Below are 24,674 nucleotides of genomic sequence, written 5' to 3' on the forward strand. Positions count from 1 at the left end.
ATAAGGACCAAGACCCTTGAACTTGATTCAAAATTCTATGGAAAGCCAGCATAGAGAGTGGAGAGAAGATATGATGTACTCATGGTAGTATGTATTGCTAAGGAGATGCACTGCAGTATTTCTTACCAGTTTGAGTTTCTTAAGTGCTGACAGTTTCACGCCTTGGCATATCACATTGCTGTTGCCCAGCCAAGATGAAGGCAAGAATAACTGAAGCCAGGTCTTCATCCACCAGAAAGGGATAGCATCTTTTAGTCAACAGGAGATAGTAGAAAGCACTGCTCACAGCCACTAGTGACCAAAATAGCCAATGCCTCAGTCAGAGAAGGAATCTTCCCTAATTCTATCAAATGTGCAACAGTCTGACCAACACTGAAGACTAAACTCTTCCATTCTAGGCCCATTGTCAAAACTCCCATTCCATAGCAAGCTGACAGAGACGATAGCAAGAGGCCAACTACAAGCTCATCTAACTGAAGCTAACAGTCTAGACCCAACAGTATCTGAATTTAAGCCAGATCAAAGAACCAAAACTGCTGTAGTGGCGCTGTTGGGTGATTTCTTTTTGTCAATGGAGGAGAGGGAAGACATACATTCTTACCCTTCTTGACCCCTCTGCAGAATTTGACACTGTTGATCATGATAGTCTGCTGATTCACAGGCGAGAGATATCAGGGGTCCAGCATAACGCACTAAAATAGTTTGAATTCTTCCTGAAGGGATGCACCCAATGATTAGAGATGGAAAAGTGCACCTCCATCATCAAACCCTCTCTTGTGGAGTTCCACAAGGATCAACTCTTCTTCAGTCATTTTCAACAGCTACCTGCAACCACTAACTTAACTGGTCAGAAAACATGGATTCAGGTGCCAGCAATATGCAGATGACACACAGTTCTGCCTACTCTTCACTGCATATGACCACTTCACTACCACCAACATAGCCCAGTGCTTGGATAAGATCACCTCATGGATGAAGAAAAGCTGCTGAAGCTGGACTCGAGCAAAACAGAGGTGATGCTGGTGGGCAGAGGAAAATATTCTGAATAGCTGTGTAGTTTCCATTGGCTGAAAATACACACCTACAATTCGTTGTTTCAGGCCAGAGTGTAGAAGGGAAGTTGGATTGCTTACTGATGCTACACTCTCACATCGAAAGCACTGCTCGTGGATGCTGCTACCAGCTTGGCTAGGAAACTTCATCTGTTCCTGGGGGGCAAAGACCTGGATTCAGCTATTCATATCGTTGTCACCTCTCAGCTGGACTATAGCAGTGCAATATATCTGGGCATGAAGGCTTCAGCACTCTAACTACTACAGAACATGCAGCATGTCTCCCTAGTTAAACAGGTTACTGTGAGCACATCAGATCTGTCCTCTACAGTGGCTTCCCATAGAATTTTTAATGAAGTTCAAGATCTCAGTCCTTAACTTCTAAGTGCTCCGTGGCCTGGGCCAGAATATCTAAAAGATTATCTCAAGCTCCAGGGTGAGGACTGTTGTCAATAATTGTGCTTCTCTGATGCAATGGAACTCTCGACAATAAGAGTAAAGCTCCCTTATGTGGGAGACAGAACTTTCTCCAGGGGTGGTCCTAGACTATGGAATACATTCCTCCAAGAACTAAGGACCTTCACAAAACTCATCACTTACCACTCAAAGTGCAAGGCACATTTCTGGTCTTCTCTAATATAAACACAAAGCAACAGGTTTGCCTATAATACAAACCAAAACAAAACCACATACTACCAAACTAAGACTTTCCACGGCACATACTTTGCCCTCTAGGGAGACGATGAGAGAAAAAACAACACATAACAGATACACTGTCATGCTGCTTAATGCAGTACTTGAAGGCATCAGGTACTGCGGCACGGTATTAGAATAGAATAGAATAGAATAGAATAGTGACTTACTATGATTCTTGGTAACAATAGCACACATTGACAGTATAGGAGATGGAAGATAAGCATTTTGGGGTCTAAAAATCAAATTCTCCTCTCAAAGAGAGCTAAGTAATTTTTCATCAAGACTACAGATTAAATGATTTTTCTACGCTAGATTTCCTGTTATCAAAAGGACCATATGAATTTGCAATGGTAGAGTGGCATAGTATATGCTCATAGTGGTAGACTGGCTCAGTATATGCTTTTGGAACCATCACACTCTCTTGAGCGTTGGGGGGTCACAGCCCACTTAAGTAAGGTGCAAAAAAAAAGAAAAGAAAAAACATTCCCGACTCAATACTGGAAAATAAATCTGCTTCCTTTGGCCACAGGTCCAAATACAACACAAATGCACAACTCATTCCTTCCACCTAGTCCAACTGTTCACAAACCACACAAGGCTGTTTCTATCAGCCAATAATTCACTTTGGAAAAACAAAAAGTAGTTTTTACTGTGATTACAATCCCTTGGTCTCCTTCTTCGTTCAAGCCAGGCAGTTCCTCCTTTGCCGTAGCTGGACTTTGGCTCAGAATCTGCTAGGCTAGGAGCAGTCCCGAGAGCAGCTCCTCTGCCTTCACAGCAGCACGTCTTTCACTCCCCACACCACTAGACGTATCTGATTCTTTTTTATGATTCCCTGGAGTCCAGAGAAACAGTTAGTTCCATCTCGCAACAGCTGAACTAGCCATAGCTACCAGCTCTTCTCTCCAGGTCTGGCTGCTCAGGCAACCTTTAAGAACACAGAACCCATCACAGTGACTTCACTTGTTTACAGTAAATGCAGTAGGAAAATTTGCTAGCTGACTGCTTTAACCACTAAGTCTGAGGAAATGCAGGGAATGTTCCACCAAAAGTGGAACAGACTGACTGACAGGGAAGATATTGGTCCTTTGTGTGCCAATTCAGTAGACACAAAGTGTACTAACATCAGCTTAGTAGGCCAAACAATAAGACAACAAGATGAAGCCTACTAGAAATCCAGGTGGAAAATGATGACTTAACTATGCTCTCTAAAGGCCTAGGGAAAAGATCAAAGAGATGTTTTACAATGTTACCAATTAAGCACTGTGAGAAGGATTGTTTGTCCATCTTTTCTATCCCTCACATGGCGACTGTGCCAGCACACTAAAGCAGAGCAAATCTGAAGTAGACCCAAAATTCTAAAGTATTGACCGTAGCTCTCTAAGTTGGGCATAAATATTTAAATTCAGCTGTACTTGAAACTCTTGCTTTAACATTAACGGAGACATGGAAATACTAACACTTCATCTAACCTTTCCAGACAAATGAAAACTGATGGGCTGATCTGCATCTTTTCCTCAACCAAGAAATGGCTGAGCATCGTAAGCAATGGATAGAACAAGGACTAGCCATCACTGTTTAGAAAAGGAGCTAGTAGTGGAGCAAAACAATATGTCTTGATAGACATTTTTCTCCTCCATCCAGCTACAAAATATTGCAGCCAAAGCAAAATCTAAACCTATTAACACTTAGTTATCTTCAGATGAAGACAAAACTGCTTTGAGATTCAAACGTAACATCTTAAAAAAAGAGACTCAATTGTTAGCAGTTGAAACTCACATTTTTAAACATTAAATCTTATAGAAAACGACAATGAAAAAATAGTTTCTGATCACTTGATCTAAGGTAAACTTATGGCTAAATTAGTAATAATATATTAAATGCTCTGAATATATAACATTTGAATATGAAATAACTCATCAAGAAGGAGCCATTTTCTTAGCTTTATTTTGTTTATTGAGACAGGAAGTCAAGAGTTGTATACAAAGACATGAGAAAGGGCAGACATTTTCTGTGTTTTTAAGGTAGGTCTTGGGTTTTTTTCAGGGAGATATGTTATATGGATATAGATACGAACACTTCCTTCCACTTCCAAAAAAATCTGAATAAATATTTTTTGTAACTATGTAAAGAAATATTAAAATCATTGAAGTTTTCTATAAAGAAATAAGAGGAAATATTTGGCAAAAAATGTAATATTCTGCCTTAAGCGGGTGGAGGGGGGAAAATGCTATATATATTTCTAGCCACCTACAAAAGTCTCAACAAACCATCATATTGCCAACAAGGAAGCTAAAATACTCACCTGTTCAATCTCTTTGGTTTTTGTTGCAATTGCTTTTGAGCGGCCAAGGAGCTGGTTGTCTTCATATAATTCTGTACTATCTGTTATATTTGTCTCTGTTTCTTCTGTCCGTTCAACATATAATGGAGCTGAGGACCCCGCCTTAAAAAAACATAAGTAATATTAACATTTTTTCTCTAGCTTCATTAAGTTCTATTTGATACAATTACTCAAATACCATTTCACTCTTTTTCAGAAATTTCTCAGTACAAAATTTTTACCACAGAAATTTGAAAATTACACTTATGGATATGACATCAACAAATAGTTAATTTATGAAAAATTATACTTTTAGTGAAATTCAAAAATGCTCTGTGAATCAGTCCCTTGATCATGTTGGACATCCCTATCAGAATCATTTATTTGACCTTTGTCTGAGAAAGAAGTTGGAGAGATGATACTGATAATGACAGCACTGTCAAAACTAGAAATCAACAATGAGGTGTGCGGTGAATCTGCTAGAGGCCACCAGGCAGGATTCAAAACTTCATGGAAGAACTCTTGTGGCATTCAAATGTACAGGAGAAATATTGATGGGGGGATTTAACTGCCCAGATATCTGTTGAGTAACAAATAAAAACATGCACCAGAGGATTCCTAAATTAATTAGAAGTTGACTTATGAAAGTACTAACAATGTGCATAGAGATGTCAAAGACAGAAAATATAAACTGTTCATGACCCATGGAGTTTAGACGCCAACTAGAAAAAGTCATCTAATTTACTCTGTGCTGATAGGAAGGAAATGACTGAGTATGCGAGGATAACAGGGAAGCTGAGAAATAATGACTACAAGGTACTTGAATGCACCATCATATAGAAATAGGTTCACAGAACAGTATCGTCAAAGGGTGTTTAGATTTTATAAATGTAAAATTGATGAAGAAATCTAGTAAGGCTTGACAGAAGTACTGTCCATTGTGGGGGATGACTGGGGAATAATAAGACATCATAATTAAGAGGAAGAACACAAGAAAAAGAAACAGCTAGCATAGTCCTGAGGGCCTGTTGAAAACTCTTGAGACAACATAGATAATTTAAAAAGCACAGTAAATATTGTTACTGTATTAAATCTTGTAATGCTGTCTCCCATTCATTTGAAAGGGAGTTAAGCATGCTAAAAAAAGGTTAATTCAAATAAAAATAGTTCAAACAACATTAAGAATCAGACCAAAAAAAATTGATATTAGGAAAAATCTAAAGCAGTCATTATGTTTATAGTTCATTTTGTTGTGACCAGGTTGAAAATTTCTTCAATACCTCATAGTCAGAGAACTAAACCTATAAACCCTGGTGAAAAGTACCCATGCTGTGATACCTCCCCTCAAAGCGTCAGCCCAACCCCAACCCTCCCATCTATTTAACTTTCATTCCCACATTTTCATTTCCCAAACCAATAGATCAACTCTGTCTCCTGCAAAATTCTATCCTAAGTAAAATAAATTCCTGGCTCCCCCCACACCCTAATTCTCTCTCTTTCTGCTTTACAGAGCTGATGCACCCAAAGGCCTTGGCTTCGCAGCAGTTCTGCAGTGTGTCACTCTGTTTCTTTTTCTTCTTCTCACTCTTCCCTGCCTTCCTCTTAGAAAAATGTCTGTCATTTTGTTTTCTTCCAAGAACAGCAGCTTCTGCTGGTCTGTTCCCTGCTTCCCCTCTTGCTGAAAGAGCAGTAACACTTGTATCACTCTCCTGCTCCTTTCCTGGAGGGGAACGATGGCTCATATACACTATGCAAATACTCAGATACTATAATGCTAGGCACGGCCTTAAACCCTAGACAGATGTAAACTTTGACTCAATCAGTTGAGTTTTGGAGACATAATATCTGACTTACAGTACTGTACTATACTATTCCATGGATCATTATTAAATGAAATTTTTTCTTCTGAATAAACAATGTTAGGAACAAGAAATTGCCATCCAGTGACCAGAAGCTCGGCATTAATTGGTTTATCTGGAGGCCTAGATTTATTTTGTGATGGGGCATTATATTTGGTATGGAGGGGAAGGGCAAGGGGCTAGAAAAACTAGCATGAAGGTGCTTTCAGTCCCAAGAAGTGTTGGGGAGATGGGAGAGCAAAGGCAAAGGGGCAGCATAGCTTGCTGCCCCAACATATTTCAATCGGCCAAATAGGCTTAGTTCTGGGGCTAGTAGGTATTGTAATGTAACTTCTCCTGCCCTGTATACATGCATACACACACAAGCACTCTCTTTACAATCTTTGTGAACACTGCTATTTCACTGAAGTAGTACTAGGTAAGAGGCAGAACTGTGGCATGTTTTGCTCCGTACTTCCTGGAGATGCACTGAGTTAGCTTCAGGATCTGCTAAGTCTTCCACATGGTCCAGTACAAAATATCCACAATTTTACAAATAACATTCTAAATAATAAATATAAAACACACACTTAACATAGTAATCATTTCTGTGTCAGAAGAAAGATTAAGTGCATCATAATAATGACAATAACTACAAGAGAAAAGGATTATTCCTTCAATCTAATTCTTTTTAATGCCAGAAGTATGAGAACCACAAGAAGAGTATTTCAAGAAACCATACACAGACTATTTTGTTATTTCCAAATTATTTAAACATACATGTAACACACACATATACAACTATATGTTTACACAAAAGGATTCATCTGAATTTAACATTCTGAGCAGAAGTTTCCTGTGTAGGAAAGAACCAAATTATACGTAGAACTTTATATAAACAGTAAGTACTACTTTATTTTTCTCTAAAATGACTAACTGAAGAAACATTCATTCCTATTAATTACTGGAAAACCTATTGCAAATTATCAAATTTTGCCTCTCAAAATTCCCTTGAATCATACAATTATAGAATATTAGAGGTGGAAGAGACCTCAGAAGGTCATATAGACCAATCCCCTGCTCAAAGCAGGACCAAAATGAACTAAATCATCCCAGCCAGGGCTTTGTCAAGCCAGGCCTTAAAAACTTCTATGGATGGAGATTCCAAAACCTCCCTAGGTAACCCATTCCAGTGCTTCACCACCCTCCTAGTGAAATAGTGTTTCCTAATATCCAACCTAGACCTCCACCACTGGAACTTGAGACCACTGCTCCTTGTTCTGTCATCTGCCATCGTTGAGAACAGCCTAGCTTCATCCCCTTCAGGTAGTTGAAGGCTGCTATCAAATCCCCCCTCACTCTTCTCTTCTGCAGACTAAATAACCGCAGTTCCCCCAGCCTCTCCTCGTAAGTCATGTACTCCAGCCCCCTGATCATTTTGTTGCTTGCTCATTTAGGACCCAATCCTGCAAGGAGCTTAAATGAGAGAGCAGGGGTCCGCCAGCACAGGCTTCCTGCAGGTTTGGAGTCTTTTAGTTCAATGTATCCATTTCAGTTCAATGTTAATTTATACTATGCTAACAAACTATGTGAATTTTTCAAAAATAATTAAATCAGAAACACAAGATCTCACTACAGCATCCTCCTATTAAATATTTTCTGTGAGATGGAGCTCTACTATCAACTCTTTGCTGAATTGCATATTTCATAAATCATAAAGTGCAGATAAGCAAAATGTTAGAGTTGCAATATTTTAAAATAAATATATGAATGTATCAGTCTTACATCATATTCAGTAATTTCAGGTAAATTGCTTTCATCGGCCTTCTCTGATTTTTCAGCTGCCCATTTGCTTGCAGCTTCTGCAAGTTCCTTTTCAGACAGCCTGCTGCTTTTATCCAAAACCTGTACACAAAAATGAATGTTACAGGTTGGATTTAATATAAAAATACCTTGAAAAGTTCAAAAAAGCAATTATTCAGAATCAGAAACAATACTTTCAAAATGGGAAATAAACCGTGGAAGTCATGTTTGTCTACTGGAGTAAGAATTAGAAAAATCCCCAAACCAAGGAACATGCATTTTCCTAAACTAAAAAAAGGGCAAACTTTTCAGACTTACTTTTATTAAGATCAAGGAAAACTAGGCAAGGTTATGTAGCAGAGATAATGGAAAAGTGTTGACTTAAGACTTTGGAATTAAATAAAAAAGATAAAGAGATCAAAGGGAAGCGATGTGAAAATATACAAAAAGGAGAAGTTGGAGCAAATGTAAGATTGGTTTAATAGCTCTGTCTAGTTTGCAAGGATAAAAGGCTATAAAAAAATCTAAATACAAATAAAGGATAAGTACTGTATACACTACACAAAGGAATCTAAGTTAGTTTGTTTTTTCATCAACAGAAGTTGATTCAATAAAAGATACCATCTCATTCACCTTGCCTCTAAGTTAATTATAGCAATCAAGAGACTATTCTGTAAATTATTTAAGTTATCAGAAAACTGCCTTCATTAAGACCACTAATTTTTGAGGTGAAAAGGTGGATAATGTAAAATACAAGTTACCCATGTTTTGGGGTCTTTTTAATCTACCTTTTCAAATGGAAATGGTCACATCAGTAGTGTTTTAGAAATGGTCTCCTACTAAGTGCATGAACTTGACTGTTTTGTTATTGAGAGTGGTATCCATTACAAAACATCAATGTACAAAGGAAACACCCAATAAGAAACAGATAGCTCCCCAGATCTTGCTTCAACCTGGTGTATATTTTATGTACATATTATTTACAGTAGGGGTATGGCTACACTGGAGAGTTGCAGCGCTGGTGGCGGGTTTACAGCGCTGCAACTTACTCACCGTCCACACTTGTAAGGCACATACAGCGCTGCATCTCCCTGGCTGCAGCGCTGACTGTACTCCTGCTCTGCCTGGGGAATAACTATTGCAGCGCTGGTGATGCAGCGCTGCTCCACCAGTGTGGCCACCAAAAGCGCTGTAATTGGCCTCCAGAGTATTCTGAGGTATCCCAGAATGCCTGTTCAGCCACTCTGCTCATCAGTTCGCACTCTACTGCCCTGGCCTCAGGTGACCTGTCCTTTAAATGCCCCGGGAATTTTAAAAATCCCCTTCCTGTTTGCTCAGCCAGGTGTGGAGTGCAATCAGAATCTTTCCAGGTGACCATACCTCCATGCGCCAAATGAGCCCCAGCATGGAACAATGGTGAGTTGTTGGACCTCATCAGTGTTTGGGGTGAGGAAGCTGTGCAGTCACAGCTGCGCTCCTGCCGTAGGAATTACGATACCTATGGGAAGATCTCAAGGGCCACGCTGGAAAGGGGCCATGACCGGGACGCGGTGCAGTGCAGGGTTAAAGTGAAGGAGCTGCGGAGTGCCTATTGCAAAGCCCGCGAGGGAAACTGCCGCTCCGGTGCTGCCCACGAGATCTGCCATTTTTACAAGGAGCTGGACGCAATACTTGGGGGCGACTCCACTGCCAATCTGACAACCACGATGGACACTTCGGGGGAGGAAACCGAGAGTGAGGGTACTGGGGTGGGGAGAGACACCCTGGAGTCCCAGGAGGCATGCAGCCAGGAGCTCTTCTCAAGCCAGGAGGAAGGTAGCCAGTCGCAGCAGCCGGTACTTGGTGAAGGACAAGCAGAGGAGCGGGTTCCCTGTAAGCGGCTTTTATTTTCAGGATGGAAATGTTTCGGGAGAGGAGAGAGGGTTAGGGCTGCATGCATGCATGCCTAGATGTGGAATAGCCCATTGATGTGGCCTATCACATCGCGATAATCGGCCTCGGTAATCTCTTCAAAAGTTTCAGCTAGAGTGTGGGCAATGCGCTTGCATAAGTTTATAGGGAGAGCCACTGTGGTCCTTGTCCCAGTCAGGCTAACGCGTCCGCACCACTGTGCCGCGAGGGGTGGGGGGACCATTGCTGCACACAGGCAAGCTACATAGGGGCCAGGGCGGAATCCGCATTGCTGTAGAAGACCCTCTCGCTCTTCCCAGGTGACCCACAGCAGCGAGATAGCTTCCAGGATTAACTCTTGTGGAAAATGTTGGGAGACTGTTCTGTGTAGATGCCTCCTGCACCAGTTCGCTTCCCCAACGCACAGAAACCCCTGCACATCCCTGAAGCAATCAGTCCCCCTTACTCACCATTTTGTGGCTCCTGTGGGTTATGTGCGCTCTGTGTGGTATGGGACAAGTATACTAAAGTGAAGACTGTAAACTCCTTCACTGCGTGGGAATAACTGTCTGGGTGAGATTATAAACAAGGCAGCCTCTGTTAACTGTTGCCATTTTTGCCTTTCAAAAAGTGCCCTTGACTACTCGTATCATCCACTGCTCAGAGGCTACAAAACCTCAGGAAGAAGCCACGAAAAAGCAAAGAAGACATGCTGAAAGCAGTTATGGATCACTCTGCCAGAGAGAGTAAAAAAGTGCAGGACTGGAGGGAAAGGGAAAGCAGGCTCCACCAGAGAAACGCAGCAGCTAAGAAGAAAAGCACAAAACAGCTGATAAGCATCCTGGCGCACCAAGCGGACTCTATCCAGTCACTCGTAGCCATGCAGGCAGAGCACTACCATGCCACTCCCCCCCTACCCCGTCCCAAAGCTCTTTCCCTTGTGCCCCAATGTCAGCTCCAAACCGCCTTCCCAAGCATTCAGGTTCTTACCACCATCAGCTGCCCCCAACAGCCTTGAGAACTACGACCCTTACCCTCTGCACTCAACGTCCATCACCATGCAGTATTTTCATCCTGAAGTGCAGCAGTCATTGCACAGCACTCCAGACAGGACTTATTCAAACCTGTGACTGTACATTTCACCACCCCACCCCCCTGCCTTTTTAGGTTCCCAAAATGTTGTGCGTCTGTCAAGAAAGTTATTTTCTTTTCAATAAATAAATTCCTGGCTTTGAAAACAGTCTTTATTATTGCAGAAAGTCAAAGATACCGTAGCCCAGGAAAGAAACAGACACTGCAAATCATTTCAGGAAAAACAGATTCCTACTAACATTGTAACCACTGCACTTCATTCCCGTGCAAGGCACCAAACATTACTGTTGGTTTTCAGCCTCAAATTCATTCCTCAAGGCATCCCTAATCCTTGTAGCCCTGTGCTGGGCCTCTCTCATAGCCCTGCTCTCTGGCTGTGCAAATTCAGCCTCTAGGCGTTGAACCTCGGAGGTCCATTTCTCACTGAATGTTTCACCCTTCCCTTCACAAATATTATGCAGGGTACAGCACGCGGATATAACCGCAGGGATGCTGCTTTCCCCCAAGTCTAGCTTCCCATACAGAGATCACCAGCGCCCTTTTAAACGGCCAAAAGCACACTCCACAGTCATTCAGCACCAGCTCAGCCTGCAGTTGAACCGGTCCTTGCTCCTCTCAAGGTTCCCTGTATACGGTTTCATGAGCCAACGCATTAACGGGAAGCGGGGTCTCCAAGGATCCCAATAAAAGCAGCAAAGAATCCTGTGGCACCTTATAGACTAACAGACGTTTTGGAGCATGAGCTTTCGTGGGTGAATACCCACTTCATCAGATGCATGTAGTGGAAATGTCCAGGGGCAGGTATATATATGCAGGAAAGCTAGAGATAATGAGGTAAGTTCAATCAGGGAGGATGAGGCCCTGTTCTAGCAGTTGAGGTGTGAAAACCAAGGGAGGAGAAACTGGTTTTGTAATTGGCAAGCCATTCACAAGGATCACAATGGGCATTTCGACGCGTCCCCTACTGTGATCTTCCGGTCTGGGAAAAAAGTCCCGGCCTGCATATTCCTGAACAGGCCACTGTTCCGAAAGATGTGTGCATCATGCACCTTCCCAGGCCAGCCTGTGTTAATGTCAATGAAACGCCCACGGTGATCCACAAGCGCCTGGAGAACCGTACAGAAATACCCCTTCCGATTAATGTACTCGGATGCTAGGTGGGGTGGTGCCAGAAAAGGAATATGTCTCCCATCTATCACCCCTCCACAGTTAGGGAAACCCATTTGTGCAAAGCCATCCAGAATGTCCTGCACGATCCCCAGAGTCACGGCTCTTCTTAGCAGGATGCAATTAATGGCCCTGCAAACTTGCATCAACACGATTCCAATGGTCGACTTTTCCACTCCAAACTGGTTCACGACCGATCGGTAGCTGTCTGGAGTTGCCAGCTTCCAGACTGCAATAGCCACCCGCTTCTCCACTGGCAGGGCAGCTCTCAAATCTCGTGTCCTTGCGCCGCAGGGTAGGGGCGAGCTCAGCACACAGTCCTATGAAAGTGGCTTTTCCCATCCGAAAGTTCTGCAGCCACTGATTGACATCTCAGACTTCCATGACGATGTGATCCCACCACTCAGTGCTTGTTTCCCGAGCCCAAAAGCAGCGTTCCACGGTGCTGACCATTTCCGTGAATGCCACAAGCAATTTAGTGCCATACACGTCAGGCGACTCGATATCATTGTCGGACTCCTCACTGTCACTTTGGAGCTGAAGGAATAGCTCAACTGTCAAACGTGTTGTGCTAGTGACACTCATCAGCAAAGTCCTCAGCAGCTCGGGCTCCATTTCCCACAGAAATCGCGCTGCACAGAAACCGTTGGGAGACTCACAATGGCGCCAAAAGTGGACGGAAAAACAGTGACTGCTGGGATGTGAAGCGATGCACCACGGGGCATTGGGACAGGAAGCGGAATGACCCGCACCCTTCCGTCCCCTTCCCACAACCCATGGCGCCAAAATGGGACGAGGTGCTCTGTGGGATAGCTGCCCATAATGCACCACTCCCAACAGCACTGCAAATGCTGCAAATGTGGCCACACTGCAGCACTGGTAGCTGTCAGTGTGGCCACACTGCAGTGCTTTCCCTACACAGCTGTACGAAGACAGCTGCAACTCCCAGCACTGTACAGCTGTAAGTGTAGCCATACCCTAAGACTCTGGGTGTATGTATAATTATGTTTAAAAAAAACTACACTACCAATTAAGACTGAAGTCCAAAAATGGTAAAGGTTTTCTAGATTCTCTGAAGTTTTGCCATCACTCCCACTGCTATTCATCTTGTCTCACTCTTAAAAAAAAAAACCAAAACAACCAAACTGTGAAAACAAGTGTGCCTTACACCATGACTTGAAGGTCAATAAATTTAGAATCTGACAAAATGGTAGGCAAAGCAAATTCTACAATGAGGACCCACAATAAGACTACATCTCCAGATTCCTCATGATTACACTCACAGACTCAATTCTCAACTCCATGGTATCACACAGAAATAGAATTGCTCTCTGAAGTTAAAAGGATCAAATCCCTGTTAGGCTTTACAAATTAAAGTTAACATCTTTGGTTGAACTCAGAAAAGAACTGGAAACTACTGTGGATCATGGAGTACTGGTGCAGTGTTCTCTCTTTTGTAAGTAATCTTTACAGAAGTCAGGAGGCATTGCAAAGAGAGAGGTGTCTGAGGTGCATGGGAAGGGAGGTGATAGATCTCCTCCTCCTCCTCCCCCCCCAGCACACTAGCTCACAAAGTGAGCAATCTATTTTTCCCAGCTGCTCAAAGCTTCTTGCATACACCCAGGAGCAAATATCCAATCTTTCCAAGATGCTCAATTTTTCTATATTTTTTTTTGTAGGAAAGAACACTTTCAACCAGACTCCTCTTCAGACTCCAAAAACATCCTGTACCATAGCTCCATTACAATCTCCTTCCTTTCCTTGATTGAAGTCCTTGACAATATTTTAAAATAAAATTTTACCCTTGTATTTGTCATTGATAGCCAGCTCTGCAGGATATGAAGATAAATTCAGATTCACACCACTTATATCATTTCAACAACCCATAAACAGGAATCCGTAAGATATCAATATCCATGGATTACAGCAAAGAGAACAGGGCTCAAAGATATGCAATTTAATTCTTATAAATCATAAGTAAGGCTACCATTATGTCACAAAGGTCACGAAAGTCACGGAATCTGTGATTTCCTCTGATGTGACACTGGGGGCCCCCCATAGCTGACCAGTCGCCCTATCGTGTGAAAAAATGTTATCTGACTGAATGTGCTACTTAGGGTGTACGGAGCATGCTCGCACGAACTGAGCATGCTCAGTAACATCCACTGAAGCCAGCAATGGGGGACCCTGGCAGCAGCTCAGCCTCCGTGGGGGATCCCTGCAACTGTCTGGCTGCAAGCACTGGCGGGGACCCCTGAGCTCCCCAGCTGCCACTGCTGGCAGGGCCCCCCCTTGCAGCTGCTCAGCCGCCGCAAGCAGCCGGTCCCTGCAGCTACCAGCTGCTGTAGGAAGAGAAGGGGCAGGTATGTTTTTAGTCACAGTTTCTGTGATTTTTTGTATCTTGCCGGTGACCTGTCCATGATTTTAACTAAAAATATCCATGACAAAATCGTAGCCTTAATCATAACTCAGTAAATGTATATATAAAGAAATCGTCAGTACACTAAGTGTAACACAAAAGTAAAAAGATCCAAGGAGGATTAAGTTAAAGTGAACAACATTTAAAACCATTTTCCTTCTGAATGAAAGCATCCACACAGGGTTTAATATGCTATAACTTATACATACTGACTAATCACCTTAACTGTCCAAAAAACTTTCCGCATGTAGAGAAGCCTTCAGTGTGAGTTGCCATTTAATTGATACTTTCCCAACACAAGTCAAGTTTCCTAATAAATACAGGACTTAGATACTATTTTATAATTAGAAAAGAATGTAAAGCACAAATCTTCCAAGTTCTTATAAGAAGTTCTAATTCAAGAGCTGTGAATATTGCCAAACTTTCTTTTTTAAGTATGCAAAATAAAACTGTAAAGTCCTTTCTCAAACAGGCTGCATAATTCAAAAAAAATAAACCTGTTTTGTTACAGAAATAGATTTCATGGCCTAGTTGCTATAGACTTGTTATAAGAGGATGGCAACACAGGTCTAAACAATGCCCAATTCCACAGTCCCAGCTAATGCTGAGGATAAGTGGAAACCCAAGCTAAGATGTTATTTTTGGAGAGGCAAATTAGCTACAGAGGTGGCAAATTTATCATCTAAAAGAAGCCTTAAGTCCATTTTTGTTAGCTTAAACAGAGCTCTATATATCTTGCCATATACTTATACTGTAAGATATTTGGGATAGGGATGGTCTTTTTCTTATGTCTGTATAGAGTCTAGTATAATGGGGTCCTGAGCACTACCACAATACAGAGAACAAATACACTATCCCCACCTGTCCTTACAGGGCCAGTTTTAAAAATAATATGCTAAAGATATTATATATAAATATGCATACATGCTGATATGCACATGTACATAAATAAACAATATAAAACTATATAGCCAAAAATAAGGCAGTAAGTCAAACAGCATTTAGGTGGTGTGTTGGAAGCACAATTTAGTTTTTTAAACAATGAAGTATAACACTTAGCTTTTGAATTATTTTCCGTTTGTCGTCTTATACCACAATTTTAACAGAACTTTGCATTTAACCATTTGTAACTGCATCAAACTAAATTTATACAAGATTTAAACTAGATCAGGGGTCGGCAACCTTTCAGAAGTGATGTGCCGAGTCTTTATTTATTCACTCTAATTTAAGGTTTCACGTGCCAGTAATACATTTTAATGTTTTTTAGAAGGTCTCTCTCTACAAGTCTATATATTATATAACTAAACTAGTGTTGTATTGTAAAAAAACATTTTGAAAACCTTGTTTAAAGAGTTTCATTTAAAATTAAATTAAAATGTTGATCTTACACCGCTGGCCTACTCAGCCCACTGCTGGTCTGGGGTTCTGTTCACCTAGGCCGGCAGTGGGCTGAGTGGGGCCTGCAGCCAGGACCCCAGCTGGGAAGGGTCTGGCAGCCAGAACCCCAGACCGGCAGCAGGCTGTGCAGGGCTAGCAGCCAAGATCCCAGACCGGCAGTGGACTGAGCGGCTCATCCCACTGCTGCTCAGGGGTTCCATCTGCTGGCTCCTGCCAGCTGGGATGCCGGTTGCCGGACTTGCTCACCCAGCTGCCAGTCTGGGGTCCCGGCCCTGCCCACTTACAGTGGGTACCTATCTTCTCTGTGGTTCTGGCCCATTCTCTTCCTCTCTCTGCACCGAGCTAAGGGTGGAAGTGGACCGAGCACAGGGCTGGGGGTGAAGGGTCTGGCGAGGAGCTAGAATGAGAGAGGAGGCTCAGGGATGGGGCAGAGGTTTGGGTTGGAGGCACTTACCTGGGCAGCTCCCATTTGGTGTGAGGGATGCAGGTGGGAATGTGAGGGGGGGTGCAGGAGCTCCTATTTGGTGCTCAGGGTGGGGGTGGGAATGTGCGGGGTGCGTGGGATGTGGGGGGGCTGGGGATGTGGGGGGTGCAAGAGTCAGGGCAGAGGGCTGGGGGCATGTGAGGGGGGTGCAGGTGTCAGGGGAGGGGGGCTAGGTATGTGTGAGGGTGCCAGAGTCAAGGCTGGGGTCATGGGGGGAGGGGGTGAAGGAGTCAACAGAGGGCTGGGTGGTACAGGGCTCAGGACAGGGGCCTGGGGGTGCGTGTGGGAGGGCAGGGGCCTGGGGGCGTGGGGGGGGGGACAGGGCTCAGGACAGAGGGCTGGGTGACTGCCCCCCGAACCCCGCCCCCCTTCTTGCCCTGACTACTCCCTCCTGGGACCCCACCCCCTAAGCCTCCCCACCCTTGTCCCCTGACTGCCACCCTAGGACCCTACCCCTTACCTGTCCAGACTGCCCCAACCCTTATCCACACCCCCACCCCAAGACAGACCCCCCTGGACGCCTATGCCTATCTAACCGCTCCCCGCCCCCTGACAAGACCCCCAGAACTCTGGACCCATACAACCCCCCCCGCTCCCTGCCTGCCCCAACCCCTCTCCACACCCCTACCTCCTGACATCCCCCCCCCGAACTCCCAACTCATCCAACCCCCCAGCTCCTTGTCCCCTGACTACCCCTCCAGAGACCCTCCCACCTTAACTCCCCCCCCCCCCAGGACACTCCTTGCTCCCTGTCCCCTGACTGCCCTGACCCCTAACAGATCCCAGGACTCCCATGCCCTATCCAATCCCCCCTGCTCCCTGACTGCCCCCTCCAAAGACCCCCCACCCCTAACCACCCCACCCAGGATCCCACCACCTATCCAACCCCCCCTTCTCCCTGTCCCCACCCCTTATCCAACCTCCAACCCCCCACCCCGGCCCCCTTACCATGAGGCTCCCTGCTCATCCAGAGCCCTGCCGCCACACAGGCAGCGCTCTGAGAGGCGGGACAGGGCTGCGCGCACATGTCGGCAAAGCTCCAGATGAGCGGGGAGCGTCTTTCCCTCCTCATGGAGCCAAACACTGCCCCGCAGGAGCGCATAGCCCCAGCCCCAGATCGCTGCATGCACGGTGGCAGCGCTCCAGGGGAAGGCGGGGGGAGGGGCCGGCGACCCAGCACGCTGGCCCAGAAGAGCGGACCCTGCGGCTTGCTGCTTCGGCAGGATTTTTAATGGCACACTGGAGTCTCAGCAGGCCCCAGCGTGCCATTAAAAATTGGCTCGCGTGCCATCTTTGGCACGTGTGCCACAGGTTGCCGACCCCTGAACTAGTTTAAGTGTGCCCATAAAACAAATTAAAAAACCTGATTTTAGCTAAACCTGTGCAAATTTGGGGTATTAAGAAGTCTGCATCTCAGTTTCCACATCTGTAATGTTCAGAGACTAAGGCTATGTCTACACTGGCAATTGAATGACAAAACTTTTGCCTTTCAGAGGTGTTAAAGTCCCCCTTCCCCTCGAAAGACAAAAGTTTTGCCGCAACAAGTGCCAGTGTGAACACCGCTTTCCTGCCAACAATGCAAATGCTGCTCTTGGGGGTGGAAATGTTTTGTTGGCAGGAGAGCCAACCAACAGCGGCTACACCGCACGCCTTTTAGCAGCAAGCCCTGTCACTAAAAGCTGTGTAGTGCAGATGTAGCCTATCACTCACATATCCCGGAAGGGTGTTGAGAATTAGTTTTTGTTAGCACACCAGTTTGAAAATCATAAAGAACAGCACAAATGTAAAGGATTGGCAGAGCACTGCAGAAGTCTGATCAGTCCTTTCAATTAATGGTTTTCACCTTTCACACCTTTTTTAAAAAACACTAATTAGTCTTTTGCTCAGGATTTCCATGGTTTTTAGTATTTCAAGGGAAAGTTTTCCTGTTTGTCTAAAAAAGTGAACTCAGAAGCTGTGTTGGTACACTGCACTAGCTGTGGGGGATGCCATTTTCTTTAAGATCCTGTTCACTCTAAATTCATGTCCACATTTCTTCTTACTCCAGGAGAAGCCGTTGAATACAACGAAACATTCTTGCTTAGTGGCAAAACACACTGCCTCTGACTGTCAGACAAGACAGGAATCTGAATTTAACTTGGATCTTCTCATGGGAAGTACCACTATTAAAAACAAAAACAACAGAAACATAGTTTACCTTTGAAGAGGGTACTGCTGTGGAACCTGATGGGGATGTATCTCTTGACGTTTTCAGTGACGGAGCAGAAGGTCTCTCTTTACCTATAAAAAAGAAGAGTTAGAATTTTATTCAAGTTGTGTCCTCCCTCCCTTCACACAAAGGAGTGTGTGCACCTTGCAAAATTCACCAGGCCATGCACAAAACCTATCTCCTCATCTTTTGATGATGATAATAATCTAATGATAGTCTACTTGCTTATCAAAAATAAAATAGTCTCTGGCTAAGAAGATGAATAGCAGCATTTTATAAGGCTGACATTTGTCCTTAGAAAGCCTGTTTTTCTTATTTCCATTGTTTAACTGGAAGAATATTTCAGTTTGAGATTGTTGGAGATTGTTCTATATTCCTGTCATAAACAGATGGTTAAGGGTTAATGTCTCTTTTACCTGTAAAGGGTTAAGAAGCTCAGTGAACCTGGCTGACACCTGATCAGAGGACAATGGGGGGACAAGATACTTTCAAATCTTGATGGAGGGAAGCCTTTGTTTGTGCTGTTTGTTTTGTTCGTTGTTCACTCTTGGGGCTAAGAGGGACCAGACGTACACCCAGGTTTTCTCCAATCTTTCTGAATCAGTCTCTCATGTTTCAGAATAGTAAGTAATAGCCAGGAAAGGCGGATTAGTCTTATGTTTGTTTTCTTAACTTGTAAATGTTTTCCTTTTTCTGGAAGGATTACCACCTCTGTTTGTTGTAACTTTGAATCTCAGGCTAGAGGGGGGTGGGGGAGTCCCTCTAGGCTATATGAATCTGAGAACCCTGTAAACATTTTCCATCCTGATTTTGCAGAGATAATTTTTACTTTTTCTTTCTTTAATTAAAAGCTTTCCTTTTTTTAAGTACCTGATTGATTTTTTTCCTTATTTTAAGACCCAAGGGGATTGGGTCTGAACTCATCAGGGATTGGTGGGGGGAAAGGAGGAGGGGGGAAGGTTAATTCCTCTTCGTTTTAAGATCCAAGGAGTTTGGATCAGTGTAGCCTCTCAGGGTAACCCAGGGAGGGGAAAGTCTGGGGGGAAAAAGAGGGAGAAGGCTAATTTCTCCTTGTGTTCAGATCCAAGGGGTTTGGGCCTTGTTCCCCAGGGAAGGTTTGGGGGGAACAGGAAGTGTGCCAAACACTATATTTTGGCTGGTGGCAGCGTACCAAATTTAAGCTAGTAATTAAGCTTAAAAGTGATCATGCAGGTCCCCACTTTTTGGACGCTAAAGTTCAAAGTGGGGAAAAAACCTTGACAATTCCTATAAGAAGTGAAATGAGGAATTCTACATCTTTTCAGCGTTAAACATCGTGGTCAGTCACCAATCATAGAACCAAAACCAAAGCTTGGGAAACTGGGTATTCACAAGGGTAGGTTTAGCAGTATAATAGGAAATCCAGCAAAGCAATAAACCCACAAAGTCCAAATGACAGATAGGGATCTCTTTTTAGCATCAGGGTCTTACTTCTCAATATTCATGCCAACAAAATTAAAACAGGAACAACTAGAAGCTACTGTTCAAAATGCAGTCATGAATAACCTTGCCAAATGTCCATTATGGGAAGCCTGCAGCAGCAGAATACTTGGCAAAAAATTAGAAAGATAAATCAATTGAAAGTAACCTTCATTTTTACATATTTTAAAACTCCCCGATGTGGATTACTTTAACAAAACTAATGACAACTAAATAAGTCTGTAATTGAAATACCCAAGTAATGTTACTTAGTACAATGGATCATGTCTAGTGAGCTATTTACTTTGTATGTTGCAAGATGATGTAAATTAAGAATGCACCCACCTTTGTGCATTTTTAAATACCAAAATCTAAAAGAATTAAGAAACTGAAATGTAAATAAATATATATTTTAAATAGATCTAGAATGTTAAAAAAAGAAACCTTTGCAAGTTGCCCCTTCTCTCTCTCCACAGATTTTCAGCATACTCTGGCTACAAAGGATAGAATTTAACATCAACCTAACTGGCTGAGGAAAAAGGAAGACCAAACAAGCAAGTGACAGCTGCTCCCCAACTGCAACAAGACACAAATAGCAGCTGCCTTAGAAGTTTCATATTTTATCTGATCATTCAATATAGCCCTTCAAGATACCCTCCATACTTGTCCATACAGTAGAAACTGTTTATCTTGTCTGTACTATCTTACACTCAACAATGGCCATCACCTCCTTTTTGCTTATATAACTATTTTATTGCTTTTCGCAGTTCAAAACAATAGCCTACTGTACCTCTCAACTATACCTAACTGAGGCAAGTAATTTTTTATACATATATTTAACTTTGTTCCACAAGAAGGCCCTGATCCTGCAAGCTGCTCCAAGTGGAGAGGCCCCCTCTGCCTATGTGTAGACCCACTAAAGACAATAGGGCAATGTGAGTACAGGTGCCCACCCGTGTGGAGAAGCTTGCAGGAGGGGGGGGCCCACATTGGTGCAGTCTATTACTGTAAGTTATGGACATCATAAGTGAAGACTATGAAATTTTACCTACCAAGCTCCTCAAGGCAGAGTATCTTTGCAGAACACATCACCAGTGCTAAAATAATAAACAATCCCCCACCTCACAAAAGGTTCCCCCCATGTTTGTTTTATTCCTCATTTGAGGGGATGAGGGAGGGTTGCTCATATCTGAAATAGGCGGTCGCATCTAGCCATTGCTGACTAGAGAGCTATCCAAATTACATCTTTGACATAAAGAGTTAGATCCTTCTAGTTCTTGTCATAATGTATCACTAGTCTTTTCTTCTTTACTTGACCATGACTCTCTTCATGTCTAAATGACAAAGTTATGTTTTATTATGTTTGCATACAGAAATCAAACATGCTTTTCATAATCTGCATCCCGAGGCATTCAGACCACAAAACTAGCTGGCCTTTTAGACCACACAGAATTTTAACAACTTTATTTGATATAATTTAATATAATATCTTTCATGCCAATGAATCAAAAATGTTTTACAGATTGCACAATGGTTCCAAAAATATATATATATTATCAAGGGACCATACAGAAAAATTATTTAAGTTAGAATGAAATAGCTGGAGAGTCAGTGAGGATGAGTTGTAAAAGAGCTAAAACAGATAGATATACTAAAGAAAACTGTTCTCACACCACATGGCGAGTCTTTGTTCCAAACTGAAAGGAGGAAAGCACTAGATGAATGGAAGGAGAAGGAAATGTAGGAGGGAGGAGGATATTATGGTGGTCTTTAACAGGTGTGTGAGAAATTAAACACAAGGAAGGCAGTTTTTAATGCTACCCGAAAAGGACAGAGGAGCCCTAAACAATTAAAGGTAAAAAGATAAAGTAAAATACGTCTCTGATCAGTGCTGTTCAAGTATGTTCCAGCCCTGCTGATGGACAATTCAACCAAGCCCCCTATAGTCATTCGATTTCTCTCTCTGTAGATGAAGTTGGGGAAAGAAAGAAGATGAACCACAGTAACTAAGGAGATTCTGGAGTTTTAGCCCCAGCCAGGGAGGGGACAAGAGGCAGTGTTAGCCCCAGGGATACCCTGGGGATAGACTCATAGACTTCATATTGTACAAGCCAAGAGTAGCTAGTAGTAAAGCAAGAGAAGAAAGAAGACCCTCAGCTTAATCAAAGACTGTGTTGCCAACTTTGATTTATTTTGATTTTATTGTGAGCTTCTCAGCATTTTATTGCCAGTTTCATTATATTTGTTTTTTCTTAAAGCCCCAGTTTCTGGACTCATATGACACTAGTGGACACCAGTAATTCAAGAAATATACAGATTCTAAAGTAATGTATTTGGCAGGTTTTCATAAATAAAAGCAGAAATCCAAAGGCAAATTACACACAAATTAACAAACAGATGCAACAACAACTATGTGATTCAATTGTGAAAATATGTAACATATTAAAAAGACTGTATACTGTATTAACTTCATAAATGATAGTGATTTTAGGTCTAACTTGACACAAGTAACAGGACGTAAGACAGACCTCATTTCTCAGTGGGAACAATTGAGAAAGTGAATGGAAAATTAAATTGTAAATAAGAGTATAACAAGCATTAGGCTAGAGTCAGTCTAGCTAAGTAGGACCACTCTGGTACAAGGGACAATGGACAAGGTAAAACTGGAATGTAGAGGTCAGATTATACATGAACAGCACATGGAGAGAGCATTCTGAAAAGTAACCAAGCTAATCATTAAGCACATGATGCACTGTATAGTTAGTAATACAGGAGTTAGTAATAATAATGAATAATAATTGTGCTTACTAGTCATTCATTTCCCTCACTGAAGAACCTTGAAAGTTGTTGAACAAATTTTAAATACAAGATAAACAGAAAGAAGGATATAAGGAAAAGTTTTGCCGTGTAACTTCAGATTTGTGATGTACCCTGCAACCACACACTGCATTTGAGCCTGGCCAGCTTGGGCATAGTGTTGCTTTATACCAAATAAGGCCACCTGGCATGACAAATTCTGGAGTCAAACTGAGTTTTGGAGAATCAAATGGAAGAGGGTCGTAGGGGATCCCCACAGTGGTATGAAACTTTGTAAATAATTCAGATAACTAGAGAGCTAACAAAAATTAAATTTAGGAATTGTAGTGACCCCAACCATAGCAAGTACTGTAAAACTCTTTAAAACTCAGAGGGCTCAACATCTTCAAAAAGACATTATGGTATATTAGTTAAATATACGCACAACTCAAAAGTCCACAATATAAGCAGACATGATGATAACATGGATGTATTAAACAAACAACAACAACATCAGATGTAAAGCTACTATAAAATTGAATTTTCCAAAGAAAAACTCAGCAATTTTAATTCTTTCATACACAAACCCCAACGCCAGCAGAGCTTAGTATGCACAACTTGCAGATAACTACTGAAAACTTCTAATCATATAAAGCTGATGCCTTGAATTGATATTCCCAACACTAAATGCTCTGTATTTTGGCTATTTCATATATTGCTATGGTGCTCCAAGAACTGTCTGAACTTTATTTATATCTTGATTGAACTATAACTCTGATAGGGTGTTTATCGTATATTTAATACTGTTCAACAGCATCCAGGGTGTTCCAGTGGGGAGATGCTTCCTTTAAGAGGTGTTATGGAGGTACTGTGCTTAGCCCCATCATCTGATGTACTGGTACTGCCACAAGGAGCACTGTTGGCTTCAGATGCTGAAGCAACCTCCTTCCTGCTTCCACATCTGGCAGATAAAAAAATGGTGCAACACATCGAGTGAAAACTAACGAGGAATGGGAAGTCCAGGGATAGCTGGACTTTCAATGCAGAGTGAAGCAAGATGTGGCTGTTCACCAACAGAGTCCAAAGTACAAATCTGCTCTGAAAAGTGGCCTTGTAAAAAAATAACATCTTAATATTCAGCTGCCAGCATGTTGTATCTGCTAACTTCGGTTACATAAATACATTTTTACTTCTTGTTACAAAAAAAGCACAAACCTCCCTGAAAATTTGGAACATTTCTCTCAAAATTTAAAATTTTCTATTAGCCCAGACAGCAGGTTTTTCCATTAGAATTCAATATATGAGTAGCTATGTTAACATGCTGCAGAAGTGCCAAAAAATCTGCTCAACTGTAAAAAATTCCCAATCCCCACAACATTTCCCAAGTTTTAGACAATCTTCTCCTGTACCTGATAATTAGATTCTGTTTACCTAAATTTCTACTGCAGTTTCAGGAGGGTGTCATATTCTTTACTTTCTGTTCTAAACGTTTGTGTAGCCCTGCTGCAACTGTTAAAAGTCTGAGAGACAGTCTGTATTTCAGTGGTGAGTGAAGAAACACCCCTCTGTGTTTATGCATAGTTATTTAAATGCTTTGGGGTGTTTTGCAGTGAAAGGTGCTATAACTGCCTGCTATGGGCACCCTGGAAAATCCAAGATAAATGTCATGTAACAAGTAAATCCAGATTTAAAATTAGAAGAAACAAAAAGAACACTACTGCCAAACTGGACGACAGATTTTGCACAATTTCATTAGAATTTGCAAAGAGTATGAAAAGAAATCCATAAATCCACCTAATCTGTACAGTCGTAGCAATAAGTACCTCAATGGGAAAAAAAACATGCTTCCACTTTTGTCTGCAAGTTTTTCATACATGGAGGTTTTAAACAGACATGGATCTCCTTTCTGGAAAAAATGAATATTCAACCCTTTGAAATCCAGGCCATACATTGGATTGCTTAGCTTTAGACACAAGGTTTTGCACTGATTTGAGGGTTGCAAGATTTGAGAGAATCAGAGTGAGAGGAGTAAATTGCTAAAAGAACTAA

At 42.5% G+C, this 24,674-nt stretch overlaps 1 protein-coding gene across 17 annotated transcripts in view; it reads right to left on the reverse strand.

The window, feature by feature from the left end:
* PPHLN1 (periphilin 1) overlaps positions 1–24,674 on the reverse strand; it is a 124,215-nt gene that overhangs the window by 39,517 nt on the left and 60,024 nt on the right. For 15 of the 17 annotated variants that reach the window (XM_030548948.1, XM_030548950.1, XM_030548949.1 and 12 more), the window contains 3 exons: positions 18,360–18,442; positions 7,695–7,814; positions 4,054–4,194 (listed from right to left, as the gene is read on the reverse strand). In XM_030548948.1, coding sequence (XP_030404808.1) covers positions 4,054–4,194; positions 7,695–7,814; positions 18,360–18,442 — 344 coding nt within the window. Of the gene's footprint in view, positions 1–2,574; positions 2,677–4,053; positions 4,195–7,694; positions 7,815–18,359; positions 18,443–24,674 lie in introns of those variants that run through there. The other 2 variants (XM_030548946.1, XM_030548945.1) reach the window with 2 other exon arrangements.

This window comes from Gopherus evgoodei, chromosome 1 (assembly GCF_007399415.2).
Source record: "Gopherus evgoodei ecotype Sinaloan lineage chromosome 1, rGopEvg1_v1.p, whole genome shotgun sequence".
Classification (NCBI taxonomy): domain Eukaryota; kingdom Metazoa; phylum Chordata; order Testudines; family Testudinidae; genus Gopherus; species Gopherus evgoodei.